The following is a 24354-nucleotide window of genomic DNA, read 5'->3' on the forward strand; positions in this document are numbered from 1 at the left end:
ACCTACAGAATTTTTCTTTTTAAGCACGAGTTTTATCTTGATTATATCCTGCTTGTATGTCATTAGATGGTACAAAGTACCCTCCAAAATCAAATGGTCTCTTGCTGAAGTAAGTGCCTAGAAAATTGTGAGTGCTTTTCTGGTGATAAATAATGATATAAAATATGTATCACCAGAACCATTATTTGTGTTACAGACATACACATGTGATGTCCTTCTTTTGAACCTTTTCCTCATTATATATACTTACAATGTTGATTTTATATAAAGTTTACTGATGTATGTGTGTTACTGGATGGTCACCTGGAAAGCAACTTCAACATATACACACAACAAAAAAAAAAAATTCAGGTCCATTGTTTTCTCTAATGGATATTAAGACGGGAAACACATTATTAACCAGAATACTTCGTATCACTGCATTAATTCAAAGTAATTATTGATTAGTATATGTTCTACAGCCTTCAGAGTTTGTCCTACACTTTTTTTCACTTAAAATAACTGATGGAGACAGACAGCTTGCTTGCAGTTACAATGTTCCTTCAGCTGTTTACTGAACTACCGAAAAAAAACTTACTTTAGTCCAAAAACACGCTATGATGCTCATGAAATTTAAGCAAGAACCCAGATGAGATTTTGTTGCAATTTAGTATTTTGCACAGTTAACAATACAGTGTTCATCCCAAGGCACATAAGCACCAAGGTACTCCAGACATTTGGTCTAAGTGCTTCCAAGATAATTCAGTACCTCTATGGACTAATTTTTTCTGTCTCAGTGGACTAAAGACTCTAATGCTGTGTGGTGCAATCTCATAAGAGGCAGCTCTCTCCATACTACCTACCTTGACTCTACACCATACTATTACCTTTGAGAAAGATGTAGCAGAATGGTAGCAACTTTGGTGAACTACCACTGACATGGTCTACCTTAGCCCAACGTGATTGTTAAGTAGAGTGGCCAATGAGCAAATACAGAGCTTGCTCTGCTACTTCTACTGAGCATGAAGCATATGACTAGGAGCACCTACTTTTTAAGTCACTGTAGTATGACTTGCCAGATATCAAAAATCAGGATCTTTATGTTTCAAAGGTAAGACCCCTTAATTTTTCTTGCATGTGCAGGTCTTCACACGATGGGGCCTGTGACATGCTCACTTTGGCACCCATACTTGTGCCACTTTTGGTGGTACAATCACCAAAATTTTCTTTCAAAAATATGGGAGGGAGAGATGAATTAAGAGATGAAGCAATATTTTTAGACTAAAATGTTGGAAAATTAGTAATCATACTCTCTTTTAATGCTCCATTTAGATGATAAACAAATTAATTGCTTACCTCCTTGAATTCCTCGGACTGTAGCAGTTTTACCAGCATTATCAAGACCCACCATTATTAGTGTCACCTTCCTCCATAAGAAGAAAAAAAAAAGAAGAAAGATATTTCAAAACTTTTTTCCTCTAGCTACACATCACTTATTTTATTAAGTTTTTTAATACGTGCATAGCAAATTTACCACAAGGTAGTAGAAAGAATAGGTATCAAAATACCAAGTATCAGGCATTGTTAGAATTCTGTATCTGGTGTTAAATAAGTCAAACCATCTGATTAGATGGAACAGTAGGTCAAGGTATGAAACAAGCAGTCTAATATTCTGCTGTAAATTTCACATGAGACAATGATTTTGCTTTCAACTTGTATTTGCCTGCTGATTTTTTTTTTTTTTTTACACAGTACTGTAAATTTTACCTTTTTTTCTTAGTATGGTCATGGTCTCTAACAATTTCTGTAATTTCTTTTCCATTCCCCTGTATTTTTACCATCTGCCTCAAAGCTGTGCTAATACCAGAAATTTAATTCCATCTGAGCAACATTATAGAGTATACAACACTTGGGCAAACATCAGATGCTATAAACAAGAGGCACTTGCGCCTCTGTTTCAAGCAGGATCAATCTAGACTGCAAGTGTGCAAACCAGTGGTGTTGAGTATGTAAAGTATATTAGCAAACTAATATACAGGTTAGAATTTATACCAGGACAGGATTTTAAACAACGCAATAGGAAAAACGTATCTATGTGTACACCTCAATTGTTCCTCCTATTCACAAAGATTCAGAGGAGTCAAAGGAATTTGCTCAATTTTATGCCCCTTTAAGTGAAGGAATACTAAAACCAGTTATTTCCAGTCTTAAACCAATAATAGCATCATACATGAAGTATAATTTATGCAAGTTCTTTCAGAAGAGCCAAAAACCTCTGAGAAAAGAACCTAAAATTCAACAGTAGGATCCCAGTAAATTATACTTTAACAGCAAGCTAAAATCAGAACAACCACGAACATTTATAAACTCGTAATTGTCTGTAATTGGTGGTGCCAGAAAACTATCCAATCCAATACAGTTCTCTGAACAGCAGCACCTTCTGTAAAACCTAAACTATGTAGAATTGAAGAAAAGAGCAAATCCTCCTACGTGAGTGTAAAGTATAAATAAGTGTGGCATATCATTTACTTCCCCACAGTTCGTAAATAGTTTGAAACAAACTATGCACTATCTGTGCATCTTTGCTAAATGGAGGGAAAAGTATGCAGGATGTCAAAGTAAAAGTAACAGAAACAACAGAGAATGGCAGAATTCCATAAGCAAGGATGAATCACAGGGCTATCCACAAATATTAAGATACTTGGATAATAGTGAGAAAACTATTATTACACTGGGCTACAGTCTACTCTTGAAAACAAAGTGTTTTAACACATTACACTTCAGAACCTCAAAATGCAGAAACTAAATGAATAAGACAAAAACCAAATAAACTTTACATAAACATTCTAGCATCCCCCCATAATGCTCAGCTTAAGAAAACATTATGGGAAGGACAATATTTTGAACTTCATGCTTTCCTGAAGTCAGAAACAAAGTACCTTAATTAGAGATGATTAACATTTCATTTTTAAGTTCAGAAGATGTATTGATGCTCTCTTGGAGAAAAAAAATGACAGATTTTATCTTGGAATTTAAAAATATGAAAAAATGTTACATAGCAAACAAAGCAAAATATAGGTGAGAGGACATAAAATACAGTTTGAGAAGGTCAGCATAGAAATGTAAAATACTTTCACACGTTACCTGACAGGCTCCTGCCACCGTTTTAACCAGCTGCAGCAGTTGGCCATTAGATTGAACATCCCTCTTCACTAGCCATGCAGAACCACGAAAGCTACAGAAACAATGTGTTCAGTCCAGAACAACCCAAGAAGACTGGGAGAGAGACCGCAGAGGCCCAGATGTTGTCTTGTCACTGCTAGCAAGGAAAAAACAAACAAACAAAGTAATGCATAGTTAGCCCCTGTGTATAACCAAGGCAAGCCTTTTCCCTAGCAGCAGTCTGTCTACTCAGATTGTGTCATATTCAGTCAACCCCATGACAGTCTCATTATCTCTTTCACTCTCCCATCCCTCAGACTTCATCTGCCCCCATTTTACATATCTGGGCAGCAACAGCATGGTATTCATACAAAATAATAATGCAAGACCATTGCACATAAGGAAACCTGCAAGTTAGAACAGTAAGACACATCAAGCTATCAAATTTCCAGTGCTTGCCTCACTAACACATCCCACAGCTCTGCTGATTTAACAGAAAATAAGGACCAATTTCAAGCATGAGTAAGGCTTGTAAGAACACAACAGGGTAAGACATTAAAAGCAAAGATATCCTACCTGTTAAATACATTCATTTAACTACCAATTTCTTTTACACAAAAAGATCCCACAACAAAGAAGAGACTGGGTTCTCTAGTGAGTACTTTGAGGAACTGGCAACTTAATACCTAGTAATTGTCACTAAATTAAATGAACGGTCAAGTACTTCCATCATTTTACAATCCCACTTTCTACTCTTCAAGCAGGAGAAAGAAACCGAGAGTATTCCTCTTTCTAATGTTGCTCTATGGAACAAAAAATGGTGAATAACTGTGTGGCCATTTGCATGTTTATTTATCCGTACGCACACTTAGCTACAAAACAGTAAAGTTTACATAAACCATGCAGTCAAGTGCACAAAGATGCAAAAGCTTTACAATTCCCTTAGTTATTCAGCTACAATAACCCTACTGCAAACAACAGGAGCTGTCCAGATAAAGGCCTTTTACCAACAAGCTCTGGGCAATTTTACTTCACGAGTTCAAATGCCCCACCTCCCTTGTAGGATGATGGACTGAGTCTGGCTGTTATTTTCTTCACGGTAGCCTGCATGGTGCTGTGTTTTGTAATTTCAGCTAAACCACTGCTGATAACACACAAATATTTTGGCTATTACTGGACAGTGCTTGCACAGCATGGAAGTCTTCTCCCTTCCCCACTCTGCCCTGCCCCTCTCTGGCCCCAGTCAGTAGGCTGGGGTGGGCAAGAGGTTGAGAGGGGACACAGCCGGGACAACTGGCCCCCACTGATGGAGGGATGTTCCATGCCATATGATGTTCTGCTCAGCAAGAAATAGCTCAGGGAAAAAAGGAGGAAGGGGGAATGTTCATGGTTATTGCATTTGTCTTCCCGAGCAGCTGTGAAACATGCTGAGGTCCTGCTTTCCAGAAAGTGACTGAACATCTGCACACTGATGGATAGTGATTAATTCTTCTTTTTGTTCTGTTTGAGCATATAGCTTTAGCTTTCTCTATTAAACTGCCATTATTTCTATCCAGGAGTCTTCTCGTCTTCCCTCTGTCTTCTCCCCATCCCGTGGGAAAGGGGAGTGAGCAAGTCACCAGGTGCATATTTAGCTGTTGGGCAGGGTAAATGCATCACAGTCCTTCTCGGTGCCAACGTGGGGCTAAAGGTTCAGCTTTGAACCGGGCATGTCATAGTTGTTAATTGGCAGGCTCCTATGCTGATCACTGAGCTTGCTTACTCTGCTGCCTATCAGTTAGTACTTGCTAGTGGCTGGAAAAGGCTGTTTAGGTTGCTCCTCCCTTGGGAAAAGGCAAAGCCATTTGTGGGATTATGTTCACTCAGATGCACTTGGTGGATGATGTGGAAGGATGGGGAAATGGCCTATCAAGGAGATTTAAATTTGGGGGAAAATAACCCATGATTTGAGTTGTATGTTACAAGAACAGTACAGCAGGAATCACTTGAACCAAAGGAGGATGAGCCTTGTGAGGAACCAGGCGAGTGCAGCACTAACTCAACCCAAGTGGGTCTTGGCACCCACAGTACAACATGACACTTCCCCTGCCCTGAGTGACTACCTCCAAAGACAGAGCTCAAGTCATCAACTGTTCTTATTCAGGGAAGGGGCATGGGGGGTGGGCTACAGCACAGGTGAAAACTATCCATGCATATGTCATGGGACAGGGGGTGGTGGTTAATGACATATCAATGTCTCCTCCAGAGATTATCACAACCCTTGCAGAAGGAATGTGCACTATCACCTCAGCTCATAGGCTCACATCATCTTAGCTCCCATTCTGATCAGCAGCTTAAGCTAAAAAAAAAAACCAAGTGGATTCATATCAGAGCAGCTGAGATGTAGACAGATATTCTCTACAGCTAACTCGCCTCCATGAGCAGATCAACAGAGAATAGTGACACTTCGAACTACCATGGTGAGTTTCCTAAAGTTTGTTCCTCAAAATTCCTTACATATTTAAACCAAACCAAACCAAACCAACCTCCTTTTATATTTTATTTTAAATGATAACTAACCTCACACTAAGGTAATTTCAAATGATGCAGAAAATGGAATAACAACTTTGCAAAATTGTCATCTCCCCAATCTAGATCAATAAAAACTGGGGAAAAAACTAAAGAACTACCCCTAACAAACATATTTTGTCCCTAATGAACATCTAAGAGCAAAGGCTGCAGCTCCATCTGGGGGGCCCACACCATATACCCTAGTGGTAGCCAGTGCCTCCCTCCCAGACAGAGCTGCTGGAGGACAGGCTGCAGTGCAGGGCTCAGGCTGCAGGAAGTGCCCAGACCCTTTTTTCGGGGCAGGAACGGGCAGCCTGCTAAAAGGTGTGCCCAGGCAGAGGCCCTCCAGCACCAGGCTGCTGAGCTGCAGGAGGCAGTGAGAAGGCTGCGTAGCATCAGGGAGGTTGAGAAGGAGTGAGATAGCTGGTTCCAAGCGCAGTCTGCAGTGGTCCCACAGCCCATAGCCAAACAGCCCAAAACTCCCCCACCAGCACACACGGAGGCGGGGGTGAGGGGGTGGAGCAATAATGCAAAAGAATGGAAGCTTGCAGTGGCAAGGACCTGCTGCAGGAGGAAGGGGCTTCCCCCAAAGCCTGAGATGCCCTTGCATAATCGCTTCAGAGATCTGCAGACTGAAGAGGAAAGACCTGTCACATCAGGAGAGATGCTGGAGCTGAATAAAGCAGCCTGACCTGCTTCCTGTATAACAACCAGCACGACTAAGAAAAGGCAACGGGTGATGGCGATAGGTGACCCTCTTCTGAGAGCTATGGAGGCACCATCTGCCGACCTGATGCACTCTCCAGAGGCATGCTGCTTACCGGGGGCTCGTGTCAGGGATGTCACTGAGAGACTGCCAAGCTTTCCACTGATGATTATCCGCTGCTGTTCTTTCACGTGGGCACCAGTGATACAGCCAAGAGCAGTCTGAGCAGTATCAAGAAGGATTAGAGAGCCCTGGGAGTGGCAGTAAGGGATTCTCAAGCACAGGTAGTTTTTTCATCAGTCCTCCACTTCCCAGGGAAAGGGTCTGAAAGGGCTAGATGAATCTGGAAAATCAACAATTGGTTATGGGATTGGTGCCACAGCCAGGGGCTTGGCTACTTCCTAGAATGGTTTGGGTTGGAAGGGATCTTAAATATCATTTAGTTCCAACCCCTCTGCCACGGGCAGGGACACCTTCCACCAGACCAGGTTGCTCAAAGCCCCGTCCAACCTGGCCTTGAACCCTTCCAGGGAGGGGGCAGCCACAACTGCTCTGAGCAACCTGTGCTAGCATCTCATCACCCTTACAGGAAAGAATATCTTCCTTATAGCTAATCTAAATCTGCGCTCTTTCAATTTAAAACCATTACCCTTGCCCTATCACTACACTCCCTGATAAAAAGAGTCCCTCCTCAGCTTCCCTGTAGCCCACTTTAAGCACTGGCAGGCCACTATAAGGTCTCTCTGGAGCCTTCTCTTCTCCAGGCTGAACAACCCCAGCTCTCTCAGCCTGTCCTCACAGGGTTGGTGCTCCAGCCCCCTGATCATCTTTGTGGCCTCCTCTGGACCAGGAGGAGTCCATGTGTTTCTTATGTTGGGGGTCCCAAAGCTGGACACAGCACTCCAAGTGGAGTCTTATCAGAGTGGAGTAGAGGGGGAGAATCACCTCTCTCAACCTGCTGGACACAATTCTCTTGATGCAGCCCACAACACGATTGGCTTTCTGGGCTGTGAGCACACATCGCTGGCTCACAGTCAGTTTTCCAGCCGCTAATACCCCCAAGTCCTTCTCCTTTGCTCTCAATCCATTCATCACCCAGCCTGTATTTGTGTTTGGGATTGTCCCAACCCATGTGCAGGACCTTGCGCTTGGCCTTGGTGCACTTCATGAGGTTTGCACAGACCCACCTCTCCAGCCTGTCCAGGTCCCTCTGGATGGCATCCCTGCCCTCCAGTGTGTCAACTTCACCACACAGCTTGGTGTCATCAGCAAATTTGCTGAGGGTGCGCTCAGTCCCGCTGTCCGTGTCACCAACAAAGATGTTAAACAGCGCCAGTCAAAACACCAACTGCTGAGGAAAGCCACTTGTCACTGCTCTCCACTTGGACATCGAGCCATTGACTGAAATTCTTTTGAGTGCAATCATCCAGCCAATTCCTTACCCACCAAGTGGGCCACCTATCAAATCAATGTCTCTTCAATTTAGAGACAAGGATGTCATGCGGGACAGAGTCAAAAGCTTTGCACAAGCCCAGGTAGATGACAACAGTTGCTTTTCCCTTATCCACCAACGCTGTAACCCTGTTGTAGAAGGCCACTGAATTTGTCAGGTGTGATTTGCTCTTAGTGAAGCCATGATGGCTATCACCAATCACGTCCTTATTTGCCATGTGCCCCGGCATAGCTTCCAGGCGGATCCACTCCATGATTTTGCTGGGCACAGAGGCGAGACTGGCTGGCCTGTAGTTATCCAGATCAGCTGTATTCAAGAATGCTTTTGTGTGGATCTGCACCATTCAATGTCAGAAACAGGTCAGATTTCTTCCAGAGTAGAGACAACAGACACTCCTTAAATATTTATATTCCTTTACACAAGAGCACCTGAGAATAGCTTCTCCACAGGAGAGGTTAGAGTATGAAGAACAGAAAAGTCCCTAACAAGGAGAGTAAGATGATTACAACTATTACAAGTATTAAAATCAGGCCCTAAAAAAAAAAAAGAAAAAAAAAATCAAAAAACCCCACATGCAGTGGAGTATCATATCTCAACTACAAGCAAGTACCAACAAAGCTAACTTTGAGAACATAGCACCATAAATTTTCAGCTAATTCTGCTGAAAAGCAAAATGTAACAGTTCAATGAAGATGTTCAATTTAGATGTTCCAGTAACAACATTCAGAAGTTGTTCCAGATATTATATCTGTCAGCTTGAACTCTTTATGCTTGTTGAGGTGAAGCAAAACCAACATGCCCACAAGCTCAGAAATATGTAAAACTGTGTAGTTAATTCAGTATACCATTTAGGTAGCAGGTCACTTAAGTGTCAAGGACTAAGAATGTCAAAGATCCCATTTTTAGGTAAGAGAACACAAAAAGTGTACTACAGCGACTAAGAAAAACATGACCGATAACCGCAAGATCAGGAGCTACTTAGCAGCCCGTATGTTACGTGATCCAAAGTACTGGGTACCAGCAAGTCCAACATCCAAAGTCATCTGATGAATAAGTTTAACCACTTCCATATCAAACTGCAAAACAAGCATCTTTTACACATTTCACTGTCAGAGTTTACATTAAATGTTCTGCCCTTGGTAGGGGCTTTTATGGTAGAGATTTTTTTCAGTCACATTAAGTTTTCACTTTCTTTAAGACATAATTAAAGATGTCATTTAAAGCTGATCCTCCTCATCAAGTGTGATGTTCCTTACCTGACTTGTTTGAATTTCAGTTACATCAACACAGTATTTTGGTTGTATTGTGTTATATTTTGAACAGTAAACCAAGCGACTGGGCAGTGAAGAAGGCATATTCAGCAAAAACATTAATACCATCCTCTCTACCAAAACTTCAGGGTAGTTAACAGATGCATGAAGTGCAAGCAAGACCTGTAAAGTCCTGGAAAACTGAAGCATACAAGTAATTGTGAGCAATGTCTCTAGGACAATCAGTTCTTCTGTAAAGAAAAATTGCTACAAGACTATCAGTTCAAGTAACGTTTCTGCACTTCCTAGTCAACTTCCTACCCTTCCTCTGTTTCCAAAACCAAAGCAGCTCTAAAATCCAGACTTTGGTTAAGGCACGTTTCCTTTGCTTGTCTTTTCCACTGTCGGAGTCAACATTCCAGAGAGAATCTACTCTCTGTCACTTAAAGACTTACACGCACGCTGCCAACCACCCACAGCCCACGGCTGCCACCGCGGACACAGACCGATGTGTTTTATACGCCGAGACCGCAGCGCAGCTGGAAGAAAACTCCGACTCGAGCTCCGCCGGCCCCGCGGCGACCCCCCCCGCCGGCCCGGGAGACACCCCCCAGCCCCGCGGGCTTGCTCCGGGCTGTCCCCGGAGGCGCAACCACCGAGATTCAGCTCCGGCCCCGGGGCTGCCAGCCTCGCCCCTCTCCCGCCGCACTCGCAGCTTCTGGAAAAACAGGCCTCGGCGGGGCCGGGCCGGGCGGGGGGCGAGACGCACAACCAGCCGCTTCGCCCCCGCGGCCGCGGCGGCCGGTAACACCCCCGGAGCCGCCGCCGTTCCTACCCCCCACCCTCCAGCCCAGCGGCACTTACTGGTCGCCCAGCGGAGGCTCCGGCGGTCTCCGAGGCGACCGTGGGCGGGGGGGGGGGGGGGGGGGGGAACGCGCCCCCGGGCCGGTAACCCGCGACTACCGCTGACAGGAAGGGACAAACTTCACCGGCCGCGGCGAGGCTCGCGCGAAGGCTAGGCCACGCCCACGCTCGGGCGGAGACGCGCGCTGAGGGGGGGTGGGGCAAACCCGCCGCTAGCCAATAGCAGCGGGCAGCTTCCCCGCGGCCGGCGGAGGATCAGCCAATCAGCTGCAAGGGGGCGAGGACGGACCGCCCCACCGCCCACCGCTCATCCCCCCCCCCCCCCCCCCTCAAAAGTAAACAACGGCGCGCGCGTACCCGGGGCCGGCGCGACCCTACAGGAATGGCCGGTGGAATTGCTCCCTTCTCCCGCTGCTGCCGGGCCTTCCTCGGGCTGCGCCCTCCCGCTCGCTGTGCGTCGGCGGCGCCGGGGAGCCGCTGCCGGGGAGGGCGCCCGGGCACGGGTCAGGCGCGAACTGCCCCCGTCTCCCGCGGCGCTGCCCCCGGCGCCCGCCTGACGCTCCCGCAGGGCAACGCTGCCCGGCCGCGGCCCAGCCTCCCGCCCCGCCGCCCCTCCCTCCCGCCCCCACCCAGAACCTCGCCCGGCCCCGCCGCCGCCGCCGCGCAGAGGAGCCGCCGCGCGGTCACGGCGCCGTTCCCCGGTCCCGGCGGCCCCCCCTCCCGGTAGCGATGAGGCCGCGGGGCGGGCGGTGCCTGCCGCTGCTGGCGGGCCTGGCCGTGGTGGCTATCGCCCTGGCGGAGGCCGCGACCTGTGAGTGAGGGAAGGCGCGGGGCGGGAGGGGGGGGAAACGGACGGACAGACGGAAAGGCGCGCGGGGCCGGGGCCGTGAGCGCCCCTCGCGCTCCCAACCGCCCATCCCTCGGTGCCGGGGGCGAGGGGCTCCGCAGGAGCGCCCCGTGTGCGTGGGGACGGGGGTGCCACTGCCGCTTCAGCAGCGGGGCGAGGGGCGGCCCTCCCCGCCCGCCCGGTGCATCGCGTCCTGCCTTCCCGGGTGGGGGCCGCCCGGCCGGTCCCCTCGGCGTTGGAGGCTTTTCTCGAAGCTCGGCGGTTACTGTTGGGGCAGCGGGAGCTGTAACTTGGCGGCTGGTCGCGGCTTCGAAGGTGTGTGCGACCGAAGTACAGCTCAGGGGAAAGCGTGCCTTCAGCTAGCGCTCGATTCGCTTAGAGAGATTAAAAAAAAGACAACAAAAAAACACTCGATAGATCTAGGTCTCAGGAGAGTGGCATTATTGTGGAGACCAGGCATGCGGCCCAGACTCTGTTAAGTTCAGACCGATCATCCACTGTAAAAATACTTGCTCTCACGTAGAAATAAAAAAAAAATAATCAAAGCTTATGTATTCGACACGGGAGTCTTGGAGCTTAGTAGTAAAAGACAGTGTCTGGAACAAGCAGAACTGCAGCTCAAAGTAAGCCTGTTTCTGACGTGTATTACTAATGATTAAACAGGCAGAAGAAAAACCTAATGTTTACTAGTCAGACTTTTGTTTGAATGCTAGGGATTCTGACTATGGAGGGATCGGTGTGGAAAGATGAAAGTTCATTTTACAACTTATTTTTGAACTCGTCCTAAAAATAAATGTAATAAATGTTTTGGAATGTTCCCCTGTTTTCATCACATTTTCTGTTCCATTTATCTTCCCCACTGCATACCTTGTCAGTTTTTTCTTTTATGAACAGTGGGAAATTAGAATTGTGCTACTCATGCAAAATTTCTGTGGTCCATGTGGTCCTGTTTCATATCCCTGACTCAGAACAATGCCAGGGATTTCTGGAATGAGAAGAAAAAGAAAAGAAAAAAAAAAAAAAACAAAAACAAACCAGAAAATAGAAAAACCTTAATAATGCAGCTTGTACCATACAATAAACATAAAGGAAAGTTGTATCTGCCAGTCTTGGTGCAGCTGCATTTGGTCCAACATCCAGTGAGGGACACGTTGTGGATCAGATGGAGAAGGAACAAGCAAACATTAGCATTTGGTTGACTTTATTTTGTTGGCTGCATAAAACTTATGTCACTGATGAACATTTCAGGAGACTCTAGTCACTGGAATTGTGGTGCTGATTGCAATATAACAGCTGTACAAACAAGATGATGCCACTTTCTACAGTGGCATCACTGGTCCTTTTTATTCTGTTTATGGAGTCTTCTGAGTTTCTGTGAGAGGCACTAAGAAGGCTACAACTGCTTTGCACAACTGGGATATTGGGTAAATAGCTCTAAGCTATGTTTGACTAGCTCACTTAAGGCAGGGTTATAGTTGCATCTGCGCTACAAAACAGCTGTAAGGAACCACTGAATCTCATCCTCTCCCCCCCATTTTATTTTTCTTTTTCAGTAGCATTACTTCTAAATAGGTGCTTGATAAGTAATCACAACACAGTCTCTGTACAACACCTATTGAAATCATAAGGCTACTGAATTTCATAAGGCTTCAGTGATAATCAAATGAAACACACCGAGTTCATTAAGGGTTAACTATTGGTTTGACAGGGTCAGAAGTGGGCTGGAGTTTCCTGTAATCAAATTGGCAGCAGCAGTAGTCGGGATTTTTTTTTTTTTTAAAGATGTCCTATCATAATATTTGTAAGGAAGAAACAGTGGTATACACTATTAAGTCTGTGCATAGGAATTGAAATATTTGCACTAAGAATATGGAATTTACATTGAGTTACGTATTTTATTTAAACTCAAAAGTCATAGGAAATCAGCTTAGGAGAAAGCTGAACTGCTGTGTGTGTTATAGGAGAAAAGACCTGTTTCCATTACCCCACTGTACTGAAAAACTGAGGTAGGCACTGTTACACCTGGTATAATGTCCTCAAGAACACTGCACGTATGTGGAGTTTTCTTGTCTTTATTTACTGAAAAACTGTGTCAAAATGAGAACGATGTAGCTAAAGGTCAAAACAAGATTGCTTAAAGCCAGCTGTGAATTAGGTCTCATCTATACCACAGAGCCTCTGCCCCTAAGCCAGCATGCTTGCCTGGTAGAAATCTCCAATGTAAACAAAATCAGCAGGTGCAATGCACAATTTCACTATTTTGTTGTCCTTTTGCCTTGGAACAGATGGACTTTCTGCATCCTTCATATTAGGCTGCTTTTCTGTAATGACAAATACAGCCATTGACTCCAGTTAATTAAAGTGATACTGCTAGCAACAGTTGGTGATAAATAAATTATCAAAACGTTTTTCTGGGTATGCTTCTCATGCGATTAGGGCTCAGAAGAGCTCTCATGATGTCCTTCTTGTCCTGACATCTCACCATGCTTTTTGCCAGTCTACCAGCAGATGATATGTTAGTGACAGGCTTGCGGATGGAGAGGAAAGGTCTAGGAGATCCACAGTTGCAGCAAATCCAAATCCAGCTCTTGAAATACAGACCTTGAGATGTACTTATGCTATACCTTAAAGTTTGTGAAGGTGGAAAACGGTAGAATAGGAAAGCAGGCTTGAATCATTTATTTTGTGCCAGGAATTGCTGGAAGTGGAGCCCAGAAAGTAAGATGAGTTTTCTTTCTCTGAGCAATTTCCTTGAGGATCAGTCTTCACCTTACGGAGTTCTTTCCAGTCTCCAGTAACACCACCATGCAGATCAACACGTATAAAAGAAGAAATAAATCCTCAAATGCCAGCCTGCTGCCTGCACATACCCTTAATGGTGGGGAAAGGCACAAGCTGACTTGTTTCTAACAACTTGCTGGTTGCTCGCTGAGATAAAGGTGTGCTCCAAAACTTTGGAGCTATGCTGTAGTATGTCCACCTTATGCTCAGGAAATCTTACCTATTGCCTTACCAGGAAGGTTAGTCTTACCAGAATGAAAGCAAATAGATCAGTTTGGAGTTAAAGCTTACCCCAACATCAAATACATTTAGGATGCTGTAACAGAAAGGTTTCTTCAGGTCATTATCCAATGTTGCAGCACTTCAGAGTGCTTCAGTTGTGTTCACTGCCACTTGATAGAGACCTTTAAGTAGTGTGCTTGGGATGGTATGGTTTTAGTTACATCTGTCGCCTGAAAGCTGTTCTCGCTTCAGGTTTTGGGCCTCAATAGCTGCTCTTTCTAATAAGCCATCTAAGTTTTTTCTTTCCTGTTAGTGCACAGACACTGTGAGGCTGTTCTCTGACACTTGGCTGCTGGCATGTCTCATGCAGGTGCTCTGAGTTTGAGGTATTACATGCTCATAAACAGTACGGAGTTGACTATGTCTGCTTGAATTGGTCTTTGTAGCCTAGTGATGAATATGTATATACACCATATCTGGTTTGCACAGCAGGTGTCATGACCCTCACACGGTTGTGCTGGTCTGAGAGATTAAGTTGTGCAAGGCTGATGAAAGAAGGGCGGGTGTAGAAGCGTGGTGCTTTCCAGTTAACATATGTCAGCCACGCTCTTTAACCCTGTCAGCTGGACTTTTTCTATTTGTGCTTATCCATTTTTCTCTTAATCACAAGGTATGTCCAAAAATTAAACTAACAAGGCAGTCTGAATTAGTTGCTGTTCCTGTAGTGCCGTGTGTTCTACAAAGAACATCGAAGCAAACAGACATCTTTAATTTTTAATATAATTTCTCAGCTTGCTTGTTTTTTCACCATTTGTGTAAAAGTCAGTAAAATGACAATAACGATACATTAAAATTAAATGATGACACATGATGGATCTGAAATACAAGCGATAGTGAAGATTGTATTTTATCTCGGTAAAATGTGAATGTATTTGTAGGTTGTCTGTCTTGATATTTCTCAGGATATCATTCTTACCTTTTACTTTGTCTTGTTCCTTACAGCTCTGAAAAATAAAGTAACATATATGTTAATTACATATAAGAGGTAGCCTGATTTTATAAGACACATTTTTGGTCTCACATAAGTTAAATAGGATCAGAATAGTTACTGCTAGATCACTGAAACAGGTGATACGAAAGGTTTTGCCGCTTTTTTTCTGCTTGTTGGTCACATGTTTCACCTTGTAATATCCATAGCCAAAAAAACCCCACAACCTTATCCTGAATATGACATCTAAATTATGCTTCAGGCGTAGCATTACACAAACTTTTTTTTGGTGACTCGGGATTTTTTTGGTCAGAAACGGCTACTCGACATACAGAAAGCAGACTCCTAGGGTTTCTTGCCCACATTTTCCAAAATGGTAAAAAACCCCCAACTCCTGACTAAGCATTTGATTCAGATTTTTGTGCTAGATTCTCATGTTTTTTCAGTGCTTACAGTGTTTTTCAGCTGTTAAATAACAACAGAGCTCCTTTGTTTCTACGAAGTTCTATCGCAGCAGTACGCCTCTCAGTTCCTGGTGAGGAAACGTCGAGCAAATTCTTTTATGGAAGAAAGTAAGAAGGGAAATCTAGAAAGAGAGTGCATTGAAGAATTATGCAATAAGGAGGAAGCCAGGGAAATATTTGAAAATAATCCTGAAACTGTAAGTATCTGATGAATCTGATGAGGTAGATAGTAGTTCTTTGCAGAGGGAAAGCTGGATGTTCATAGAATTCACACTGCAAAGCTAATAGGACACCATCATGCAGACCAAGACCTGGTTTGAAATTCTTTTGTGTATAGAACCTGCACAATTAATAATAAAGACTGTACAAGCAAAGATAATAGTTGAGTAGATATTATTTTAATTTCCAGTACGGATCACTAGTTTTAGACCACAGTTGTCTGCAAGCATTCCGTGTGGGGAAACTCTGTTGGCTTCAATTAAAATTTTGCACAGAGGATGCGTGGCATGCAGCCCTTTTAATGAAGGGATTTGACATACTACTGTGAGCTTTTTTCCTGGCGGGGAGAACTCTGTTCCTCAGTTCATTCCCACTGCACATTATTTAGTATTAGGTATATTTTATTCAGCTTTGTACTGTAAAAGGTTTATTACAAAATAGATTTGGTTAAGATGAATTCTTGTTTTGCGAACTACAGCAGTTCCATGTCTTGTCTCTAATAAAACTGCATGTATTTGGATATACTGACTGTTAAGTTTAAATAGTTTCAGTAATCAATAATCAGTTGTTTCTAACAAATTCTGTTTTAATAACACTTTTTACTTTATTTGGAATGAATTGCATGTGAGATGTTCAACCTATTCCAGGGCTTTTTGTTTATTTTATGTTGAAAAAGGGAAATAAAGGAGGCTGCTCAGCATCCCATAACAATGTTGGGAAAGATCCTATCATTTAAAGAGACAATTTTCAGAGTCATTTTGACACCCAATTAATTTTCATTGCCTTCACTTTTAAATTGTCTAGTTCAGTGCAGTATCTTAATCTCTCCACTGAGTCTTGTGCTTATTAAATAATCTGCTGCCTTAGCCTAAAAAGTAGTGATCTAGAAAACTTGGTCTATATTCTATGAGTCAAAGTGACTTTTTCTTTTTTGCTTCTTTTGTGGCTATGATACCAACATATTTCAGAATGTATTCAGGGATATATTTTGCTGTGATTCTATCTACCTTAAATTTTCTTACTCTTTTTTTTTTTTTTTTTTTTTTTTTTTTCTCTTTTCTTTCTGCAGGAGTATTTTTATCCCAAATATTTAAGTAAGTACAAAAAACCTGAACAACTCTAATATATCATTTACTGGTCTTCTTTTTTGGATAATACTAGTTTAGTTATTCTGCCCATGGCGCTTGAATGATTTTCATGCTGATTATAATGCTTAGTAGCTCCTAGGCAGTTCTGTGTGCTTAGATTCTAGCAGAGGCACTCAGAAGGTTGGTCTGTGATCAGCTGTCCTTAATACGCCCAGACAAGTTTTCTAATTCAAGCTGTGAGAACAGACTCTTTGAAGATGCCATGCATAAGCTGTTGTAATTTCAGTCTAAATGAGTGTTTATATCATAAGAAGATTGTGTGGGTTTGCATTTGCAGGCTGCCTTGCCTCCCATCGAGCAGGGATTTTCAGGGTTACTGCAGTTACTCCAGACTCTCCAGCTGACCTGAGGGCTTGTGTCAATGGTAAGCGCTGCTGTTAGATACTTTACCTAATGCACTCACATCTAAGAACACACACATACATGGCTAGAAAGCAGTTCACATAGGCAGAAAAAGAGACAGATTTCCATTTAACTCAGGCAAATTCAGTAATCTAAAACAGAAATTGACAAAAAAATATTAAGTGAGACAGCGCATTTTCAGAGCAAGCGGTGTCAGTGACTGTTTTTAACTTTAAAAAGTATACTAGAAAAGAAGCATGCTGAACTGCAAAATGAAAGGCAGAATTCTTCTGGAAACCTAGAAGTGTCATGCACCAAGGCAGCGATGTTCCCTAGTATGTACTCGGTATTCAACCACGTCTTTAATAGTAATGTCTGACTCTGCATCTGGGAAGTTCTTTTCTGTCAGTTAAGGGAAGAGATCTGGTTAATTCTCCTTTCTACCACTCTTTGGCCCATAGTTACACTGTAGCCCTTTGTGAAGTGGGTAAGTTACCAGCTGAAAAATTCAAGTATTAGCTGGAAGACACAGTCATTGGTTTCAGACACAAGAAGGTCACAAAGCACGAAACTTGTGATGTTGCTCAGATATTTTATTTTTTATGCCTGTATATTCATAAGTCCTGTACGAATTATGGTTTTTCTAGTAAATTCACAGGAAGCAATCTGTACCATATTGCCTACTTGTCACAGTTGAAACATCTCTCTAAACCTCTTAAACCTTTACAGCCTGGTTACATCAAAGCAGCTTTTATTTGGTTTGAGTGGGGTTACTTATCCTTTAACCATCTGACACTGTTTTTGTCATTGAAAGCAAGGGAAGGCCAAAAAATCCTTAATAATTACCCTGCATATGGTCATGGTTGAACATATTTTCCAGATCACTTGGCCGATGTGACTGCTGTCACAAACTAAAACGTGGTCCCATTCATACCACTCTTTCTCTCATTAGGGGTCCCGGGAGGAAGGGACTTAGCAGAGTTGCGTGAATGTGTGGTGTTTCTGTATTACCTGGTGAAAACAACTAGTTTACTTGATAGTCACTGTATTTCTCCATTTGGGTTTACATTATAAAATCAAATTAAATAAACCATTACCGTTGGTCAGTCACCAGGATAAAGGGGGACTAAAGTGAGTATGCATAAAATTTCCAGTTGTTTCTCAGACTTAAATGTTCAACAAAATTTATGCACGTTTCTGGAAGGGAGCTACTGCAGAGAAACCAGAATTTTAAATTCCCATTAAAACTATATAACATTTTTAAAAAATATGTTTTCATTGAGATGAAACTTTTCTGATACGAGTATCAACAATTTTTTTTTAATTTTAAAAGTTTTGTCTTTCTGAATTTATCAATCCAAATTGTTTTGATATTGTCAAAATGAAAAATACAATTTTCCTAATGAGAAATTATTAAATAATTATAAGAATTACTTTCTAATAATACAGTAACTAGTTTGAATCTCAAGCTGAAAAAAATCAGGGAATAAAAATAACAATGCAAGCAGAACTGAAAAATAATTTAATTATGTTTAGATTTGTCCAAATGACTTGTTTCAGAACACAAATGAACACACATTTTAAAGACACTGCATAAACACTTACAAAAAACTTTGAATATGTTGACTTTTTAATCCCCATCTAGGAAGGAAAAGGAAAATTTTCACAGGAATAGGAGACCCTTTTTCATACTTTTCTAATCCATGCAGGCTTCATCTTTAAGTCCCTAAACAACTTTATCCCATAAATTTTCATACTTAATTACTGTTGAAAATAAACACTTAAAAATCCCTGCATTTGCATCTTTCCAGCTCACCATGACACTTCTCATGGACACAAAAACCTCAGAGTGACAGAGGGTAGGGGTACCACAGTACATTTCTTGCCACCTACCCTTTCTGTTGCAGGCAGAGTATCTCTTCTGACATCTAGTCGTTGTCACAAATGTTGATCAAAAAACATTGCTGGGTAGTAGGTCAGAAGGCACCCTGAACTGGGAAAAGAGGAACACCAGGCCCCACTTTCAGAACAAATGGTTGCCACATTACTGTTCCTGCAGTGGCATGTATCTTAATCATTCATCTGTGGACATAACCTCTTTGTCCAGCCAGTCCTATCCATCCTGTCTTGTCTTCTTCCCCTCGTGTATTTCACCAATAATACTTTTTTTCATTCATTGGTTTCCTCAATTTTCTTGCCCTTTATATCCTTAGTTCACCTCATTCCATCTACTCATATTTCACACTGCCAACCCAATCCATCTTTTTTCAATTCAGACTCTTGCAAGCCATCACTGCCTTTTGCTCAGAAACACTTACAGTCAAGTTTGTTTCCCAGTTGCACACTGAGGGTGCCTTCCACATCTGTCGCTTATGAAAGGCTTTGATCATACCAAGCTTAGTTCACACACTTGTTCCTGGACCTACAGAAGCAGTAAATAATGAAAGAAGAGAAAAAAACATAGGGAGTTCTAGAGCTTACATTTGAAAATTGCTGTGAAGGATCCATATATAAACCACATTCCTTTTATTTCTTCTATGCAATTTCTTGTGTCATTCTTCATCTGCAACTGGAGTACTTTGCTCTGCACTATGGATATTACATGACATGCAGCACCTATTCTAGAGGTGTGCTGTAGTTTTGGAGCTTGGCTGGCCTCTGGGCTTTTGGATTTACTTGCAGCAGAACATAATTAGAAGTAGATTTAATTGACAAATACACTAATACAGATTTTGTTAAGCTTTCTTAGTCACAGAAAGCTAAACTTACAGTTCTGTGGGGCTCAGTTCTTTAGTTCTTTTGAGTGAAGTAAGAAACATTGAAGAAATCCATTGAGGCCTCATGTACGGAATTGTAGCAAGTTTTGGTCTTCAGAAACACTTGCCTTTCATTCTACTTTTTTCAATCTGAACATCACTAATTTCTTTCTTCTTTTCATTCTGCTATCTGTTTTTTAGGACACTACTTTTTTTAAAAGCATGCCTCAGAATGACATTCTAGAGCTTTGCAAGAACATAACTTTAAAGTAGAAACAGTGCATTTGTAATGTTTGGAGGCCTGCAGAAAAATAATTGAAAAAGCTGCCAGCATATTCAGGAGAGAATGATGGCTTATGTGGTATGCTGATGTAAAATTATGAAAATAGTGGGAAAAGTTAAAAGAGCTTTATGTATTTTGGTTAGAGAAAACATGGCAGTAAGTGTGTTCTCTGCCCCAATCTATGTATTTTGAGCCTTGCTTTCTCAGATCTTGCTAGCATGTATGAAGTCTTGGATTGCTCTTTATGACACAAATCTGTTTGTCATGTAAGTTAATGTCTGTAAAAGGTGACAGTATTAGACACTGATGACCTGGACAACCAGGGCAACATAAGGTGTTGATTTCTCTGTAGATGTGACCCTCCTTGAACAGAGAAACTGATCACCATAATCTTGAATTCTTGGTATTCTTGAAACTTTGGTATTTCTAGTGAAATTTGTGGTAATAGAGCAGAGCACTGTTCTTTAAAAAGTGAAATACATCCTTAAAATGTAATGAAAATAGTATCAAGTCCATGTTCAGTCACATCTTGCAGGGATTAACATGGTTTAGTGAGTTATTTGTTTTCTATTTGTTTTCTGTCTGACAAAGAAGCAGTACTGGTGGCTTTGTTTTTTCTCAGTCACTTGCAAATTCTTGCTGACAGAATTAGTAGCAAGGTGATCGTGTGGGTACTTGATGTTATTCATCAGGCCCTTTCCTATTTCATGAAGGGTACCTGTGAGAAGAACAAAGACTAAACTGATCCTTGAGGAAGAGTCACCCCAAATAACAAGTATTTCCAATTTTTTCCATCCCACAGAAATTTCAAACCAGTGTAGCCCTCTGCCATGCCATAAAGATGGATATAAGGATTGCATAGATGGACAAGCCAAATATACATGTGTCTGTAAACCAGGATGGCAAGGAGAGAAATGCGAAGAAGGTATAGTATCTAATGTCATTATCATGTTAGTTCTCAGGAACACAATCATAGTTCTACTACTACTGGTTATTATCAGATCTTTAAGTATACCTATCCCTACGCAATTGGTCAATGAACACTTTCCCCTCAGCAGAGGCTTTTATTTTGTCTCCCTTCTAGATATAAATGAATGTGAAGACTTAAATGGAGGCTGTAGCCAACGCTGTTCGAATTTACCTGGAAGCTACCGTTGTTTATGTGAAGATGGCTACTTCATGCATTCAGATAAACGGGATTGCGGAGGTAGGAAGTGAGACTTAAGAATATCATTATGTGACAGTACATTGCCTGTTGACTAGAGACAAGAGAGAATTTAGTCCTGTAGTTTCATAAATACTCTACGTCAGCAGAAACTTGCATTGCCTCTGAAAGATGCTGCCCTGCCTCAACTTGGCTACTCATTCTACCTGCAGCTACAAGCATTTGGGCAACCATGTAGTAAACCAGATCAAGGAACTGAGGTGAGTTGAAACCAACTCAGGAAAAACAAACAAACAAACAAAGCCAAAACAAAAATGAACTAAAAAAAGAAAGGCTACAGATTAGATTCTGCTTCATTACTAGAGCTCCATAAAACTTGGTTTGGTCACTAAGCAGTTTCACATACCCTTTAAGCACGCTGAAACAAAAATCTAGAATGGTGAGACCAGCTAATATTGTTACATGGAAATCCTGTCTGGTAAACACTGGTTTAGGCTGAATCACTCCTAATTAGTGATGCTGCTCTTTTGAGAGTTTGAAGTTCATTGGAGAAGAAACTATTAATGAATCTGAAAATGCTCTTAATGGAGAGAAAGCTTTGTCTTTTATTGACCCAGCATAATTTTTTTCTGTACATGCTTGTGTCTGCTATTATTTTCCTTGACCTACATGCTTCATTCCATTCCAGATAAACACTATGTACTGATATAATTAGCAATTCTTACTGCAAAGTTACAAAAGAATACAACCTCATTCCATTTTAATGTCATGTTTTATTGCCAGACTATGACAACAGTTTTGGATAATGTCAAATACTTTAAGAGGCCAGACTTAAGAGTCAGCACCTGCTGTCACTTCCTTTAGTCTATATATTTTTGTGAATTAATAATTTCCAGAGAAATTCCAGAAGAACAGAAGATTGCTGTTTTGTCAAAAAAGACAAGCAGATAAGTTGGTTAGAATCTCTGTAATTCTTGGAAAGATACTGGAAAAGTTGGTTAAAAAAATAATGAAAGATAAAAATACGGTAATATACCTCAGTACCTAGAGTACTTGTTTGGTCATTTGATAACCTGATTTAAGCGTTTCATTACATCCAACTACAAAATTACACACTTAGGAATTTGGAGTACACACAGTAACTGTAGAAAAGTAGGCCAAATTCAGGACAGTTTTGGCTTAAGAAATGTTCTGGGAGTCCTAGCAAGCTGGTGGCAGAATCTGTTCTCCCTCTACAGCACCATTTCCATGACTCCTACAAAACCACAGAGAAAACTAGAACTATCCCTGCACATACAAGTGGGAATTGCAGTATTACCAGGGATCTGATATTTTTCTGTCTACAAGACAGCTAGTAAGATTGATACTGTACACTGCATCCAGTTGTCACATCTGCGTTTTGAAAATGGCATTGAAAAATTGGAAACAACACAAAAGATAGACACTGAAATGGTTTGAGGGATGGAGAGACAGCGAGGGACTTGAACACCTGTCAGTATAGCCAATTAAAAGGCAATGGTGACATGAATTGATTGTAGCATGTAAGAAACTCTGGTAGGATTATCTCTTGTCTTTCTGGGTGTCTTTTTCTAAGATAGGATTTTATTATGCAGTCTGGTTTAGTTTATAGGAAATCTGCAGACTCTTTCTCTCTGCTTTCCTGGACACGCATCCCTTTTCTTGTTAGCCACAAAACACATGAGAGAATGAGAAGGGTGGGAAGGCAGATAAGTTGTTTTTCACTGAGGACATGCAGAAGTGCCTTTTAGAGACCTCTGGAAATATTTACAGCTATACTATTCTATAGTCTTCTATGAAAGCATGCTAGATCTAGCAAGAAAGAGCCAGTTTGCCAGACTTACTTGGTTTACAGAATTTTGGATAGGGTTAGGAAAAAATGATATGCAGGAGAGTGGCTTGTTTTTAATATCTTGCTTGTATTTCTAGATATAAATGAATGTGTGTTACATCCAAACATCTGTGGGACAGCCATGTGTAAAAACACCCTGGGGAAATATGAATGTGAATGTGCAGAAGGCTACACATATAATTCAACTTCGAAGAACTGTGAAGGTAGGTCTTTCCTCGCCCATCCTCACTTTTCTCTTTAATTACCCTCCTACCACCTCCTTTTTTTTTTTTTTTTTTAATTTTTAATCCACTGCTCTACCGAACTCCAGCATCTCACTGAGTGGTATATTTATTAATCTTTATATTGTTTATTACAATATGACTCAATTGTTTGTTCTTTCAGAGGTTCAGTCAGGCTATATTGCAACTGTATACACTACATGTAAAGACTTACTCCCAGATGTTGGAGGGATTTATGGCATACTCCCATGTCCTCCTGTGTGCCCGATAACTTTCTCAGTTCATGGAAGCTCTTCTGTCTCACTGCAGAGAGGACTTTCTGTTCAAGCTCTCAAATGAGCTAGCATCTTTCTTTCAGATAACTTGGAGCAATGTGCTGAGGATCTGTACCTTACTACAGTGTTTTGTACTTTTGTTCTTAAGCATCATTACAGTTATAAGGATGGAATATTTGATGTCAATCAGTTTAATATATATCCTTAATTCAAGATAAGCTATAGCAGAAGCAGTTAAAAGTACTTATTTGGCAATTCCAAACTGGGAAAAACAGGAAGATTTATAAAGTGATAATCACCAGAAATTAAAACCGTGCTTAATCAAGTTGTCTCAAAAACCTAAAAAGCTTGTCTTAATCCACCTGATAGGCTGTTTAGGTGCCTATTTAACCCTCATGGCCAGGGACTCAGTCTCTGTCCTTTATATGTCTTTAGATCTCAGATACTGGAAAGAACTTTTCACTAGGGTCATTGAATTCCATTTAAAACAACATTCATCTAATCCTTCCTCAGGTTATCTAGTTATACGTGAAAATAACAACATTAGAGTGAACTGCTCTCCATTCTAGGCTGGAAATGACAGCATGGCAGTTGTATAAAAGATTTTTTGTAAATGTTTAAAATAAAGTTCTTAAATATCCATAAAAGGAGCTATGAAAAAAGGGGCTGCACCAAAAGAATCTCTCCTCAGGAATATTCCTTTTTGAAATTAAAATCCATAAGAAAGAATTTCAAAATAAGAGTTCTGTAACACTTATAGCAAAGTTGAAAAGTACTGATAGCTATCAGTGAAGCAGCAAGAAGCCATT

General features: G+C 41.7%; 2 protein-coding genes across 9 annotated transcripts in view; one reads left to right on the forward strand and one right to left on the reverse strand.

Moving 5' to 3' along the window:
- ARL13B (ADP ribosylation factor like GTPase 13B) overlaps nucleotides 1-10585 on the reverse strand; it is a 49404-nt gene extending 38819 nt beyond the window's left edge. For 3 of the 7 annotated variants that reach the window (XM_042788986.1, XM_042788989.1, XM_042788985.1), the window contains exons 1-3: nucleotides 9965-10229; nucleotides 3124-3298; nucleotides 1336-1406 (exon numbers count right to left, since the gene is read on the reverse strand). In XM_042788986.1, the coding sequence (XP_042644920.1) occupies nucleotides 1336-1406; nucleotides 3124-3182 (130 nt within the window). In that variant the 5' untranslated portion in view covers nucleotides 3183-3298; nucleotides 9965-10229. Of the gene's footprint in view, nucleotides 1-1335; nucleotides 1407-3123; nucleotides 3299-6512; nucleotides 6820-9964; nucleotides 10230-10321 lie in introns of those variants that run through there. The other 4 variants (XM_042788984.1, XM_042788988.1, XM_042788983.1 and 1 more) reach the window with 4 other exon arrangements.
- Nucleotides 10586-10605: 20 nt separating this feature from the next.
- The window catches only part of PROS1 (protein S), a 34266-nt gene continuing 20517 nt past the window's right edge, over nucleotides 10606-24354 (forward strand). For both annotated transcript variants that reach the window (XM_033008003.2, XM_033008004.2), the window contains exons 1-7: nucleotides 10606-10775; nucleotides 15306-15463; nucleotides 16555-16579; nucleotides 16911-16997; nucleotides 20817-20939; nucleotides 21099-21221; nucleotides 23127-23252. In XM_033008003.2, coding sequence (XP_032863894.2) covers nucleotides 10694-10775; nucleotides 15306-15463; nucleotides 16555-16579; nucleotides 16911-16997; nucleotides 20817-20939; nucleotides 21099-21221; nucleotides 23127-23252 — 724 coding nt within the window. In that variant the 5' untranslated portion in view covers nucleotides 10606-10693. The remainder of the gene's footprint in view (nucleotides 10776-15305; nucleotides 15464-16554; nucleotides 16580-16910; nucleotides 16998-20816; nucleotides 20940-21098; nucleotides 21222-23126; nucleotides 23253-24354) is intronic.

The sequence above is a fragment of the Tyto alba genome, unplaced genomic scaffold (assembly GCF_018691265.1).
Source record: "Tyto alba isolate M040663 unplaced genomic scaffold, T.alba_DEE_v4.0 Super-Scaffold_14, whole genome shotgun sequence".
In the NCBI taxonomy this organism is placed as follows: Eukaryota; Metazoa; Chordata; class Aves; order Strigiformes; family Tytonidae; genus Tyto; species Tyto alba.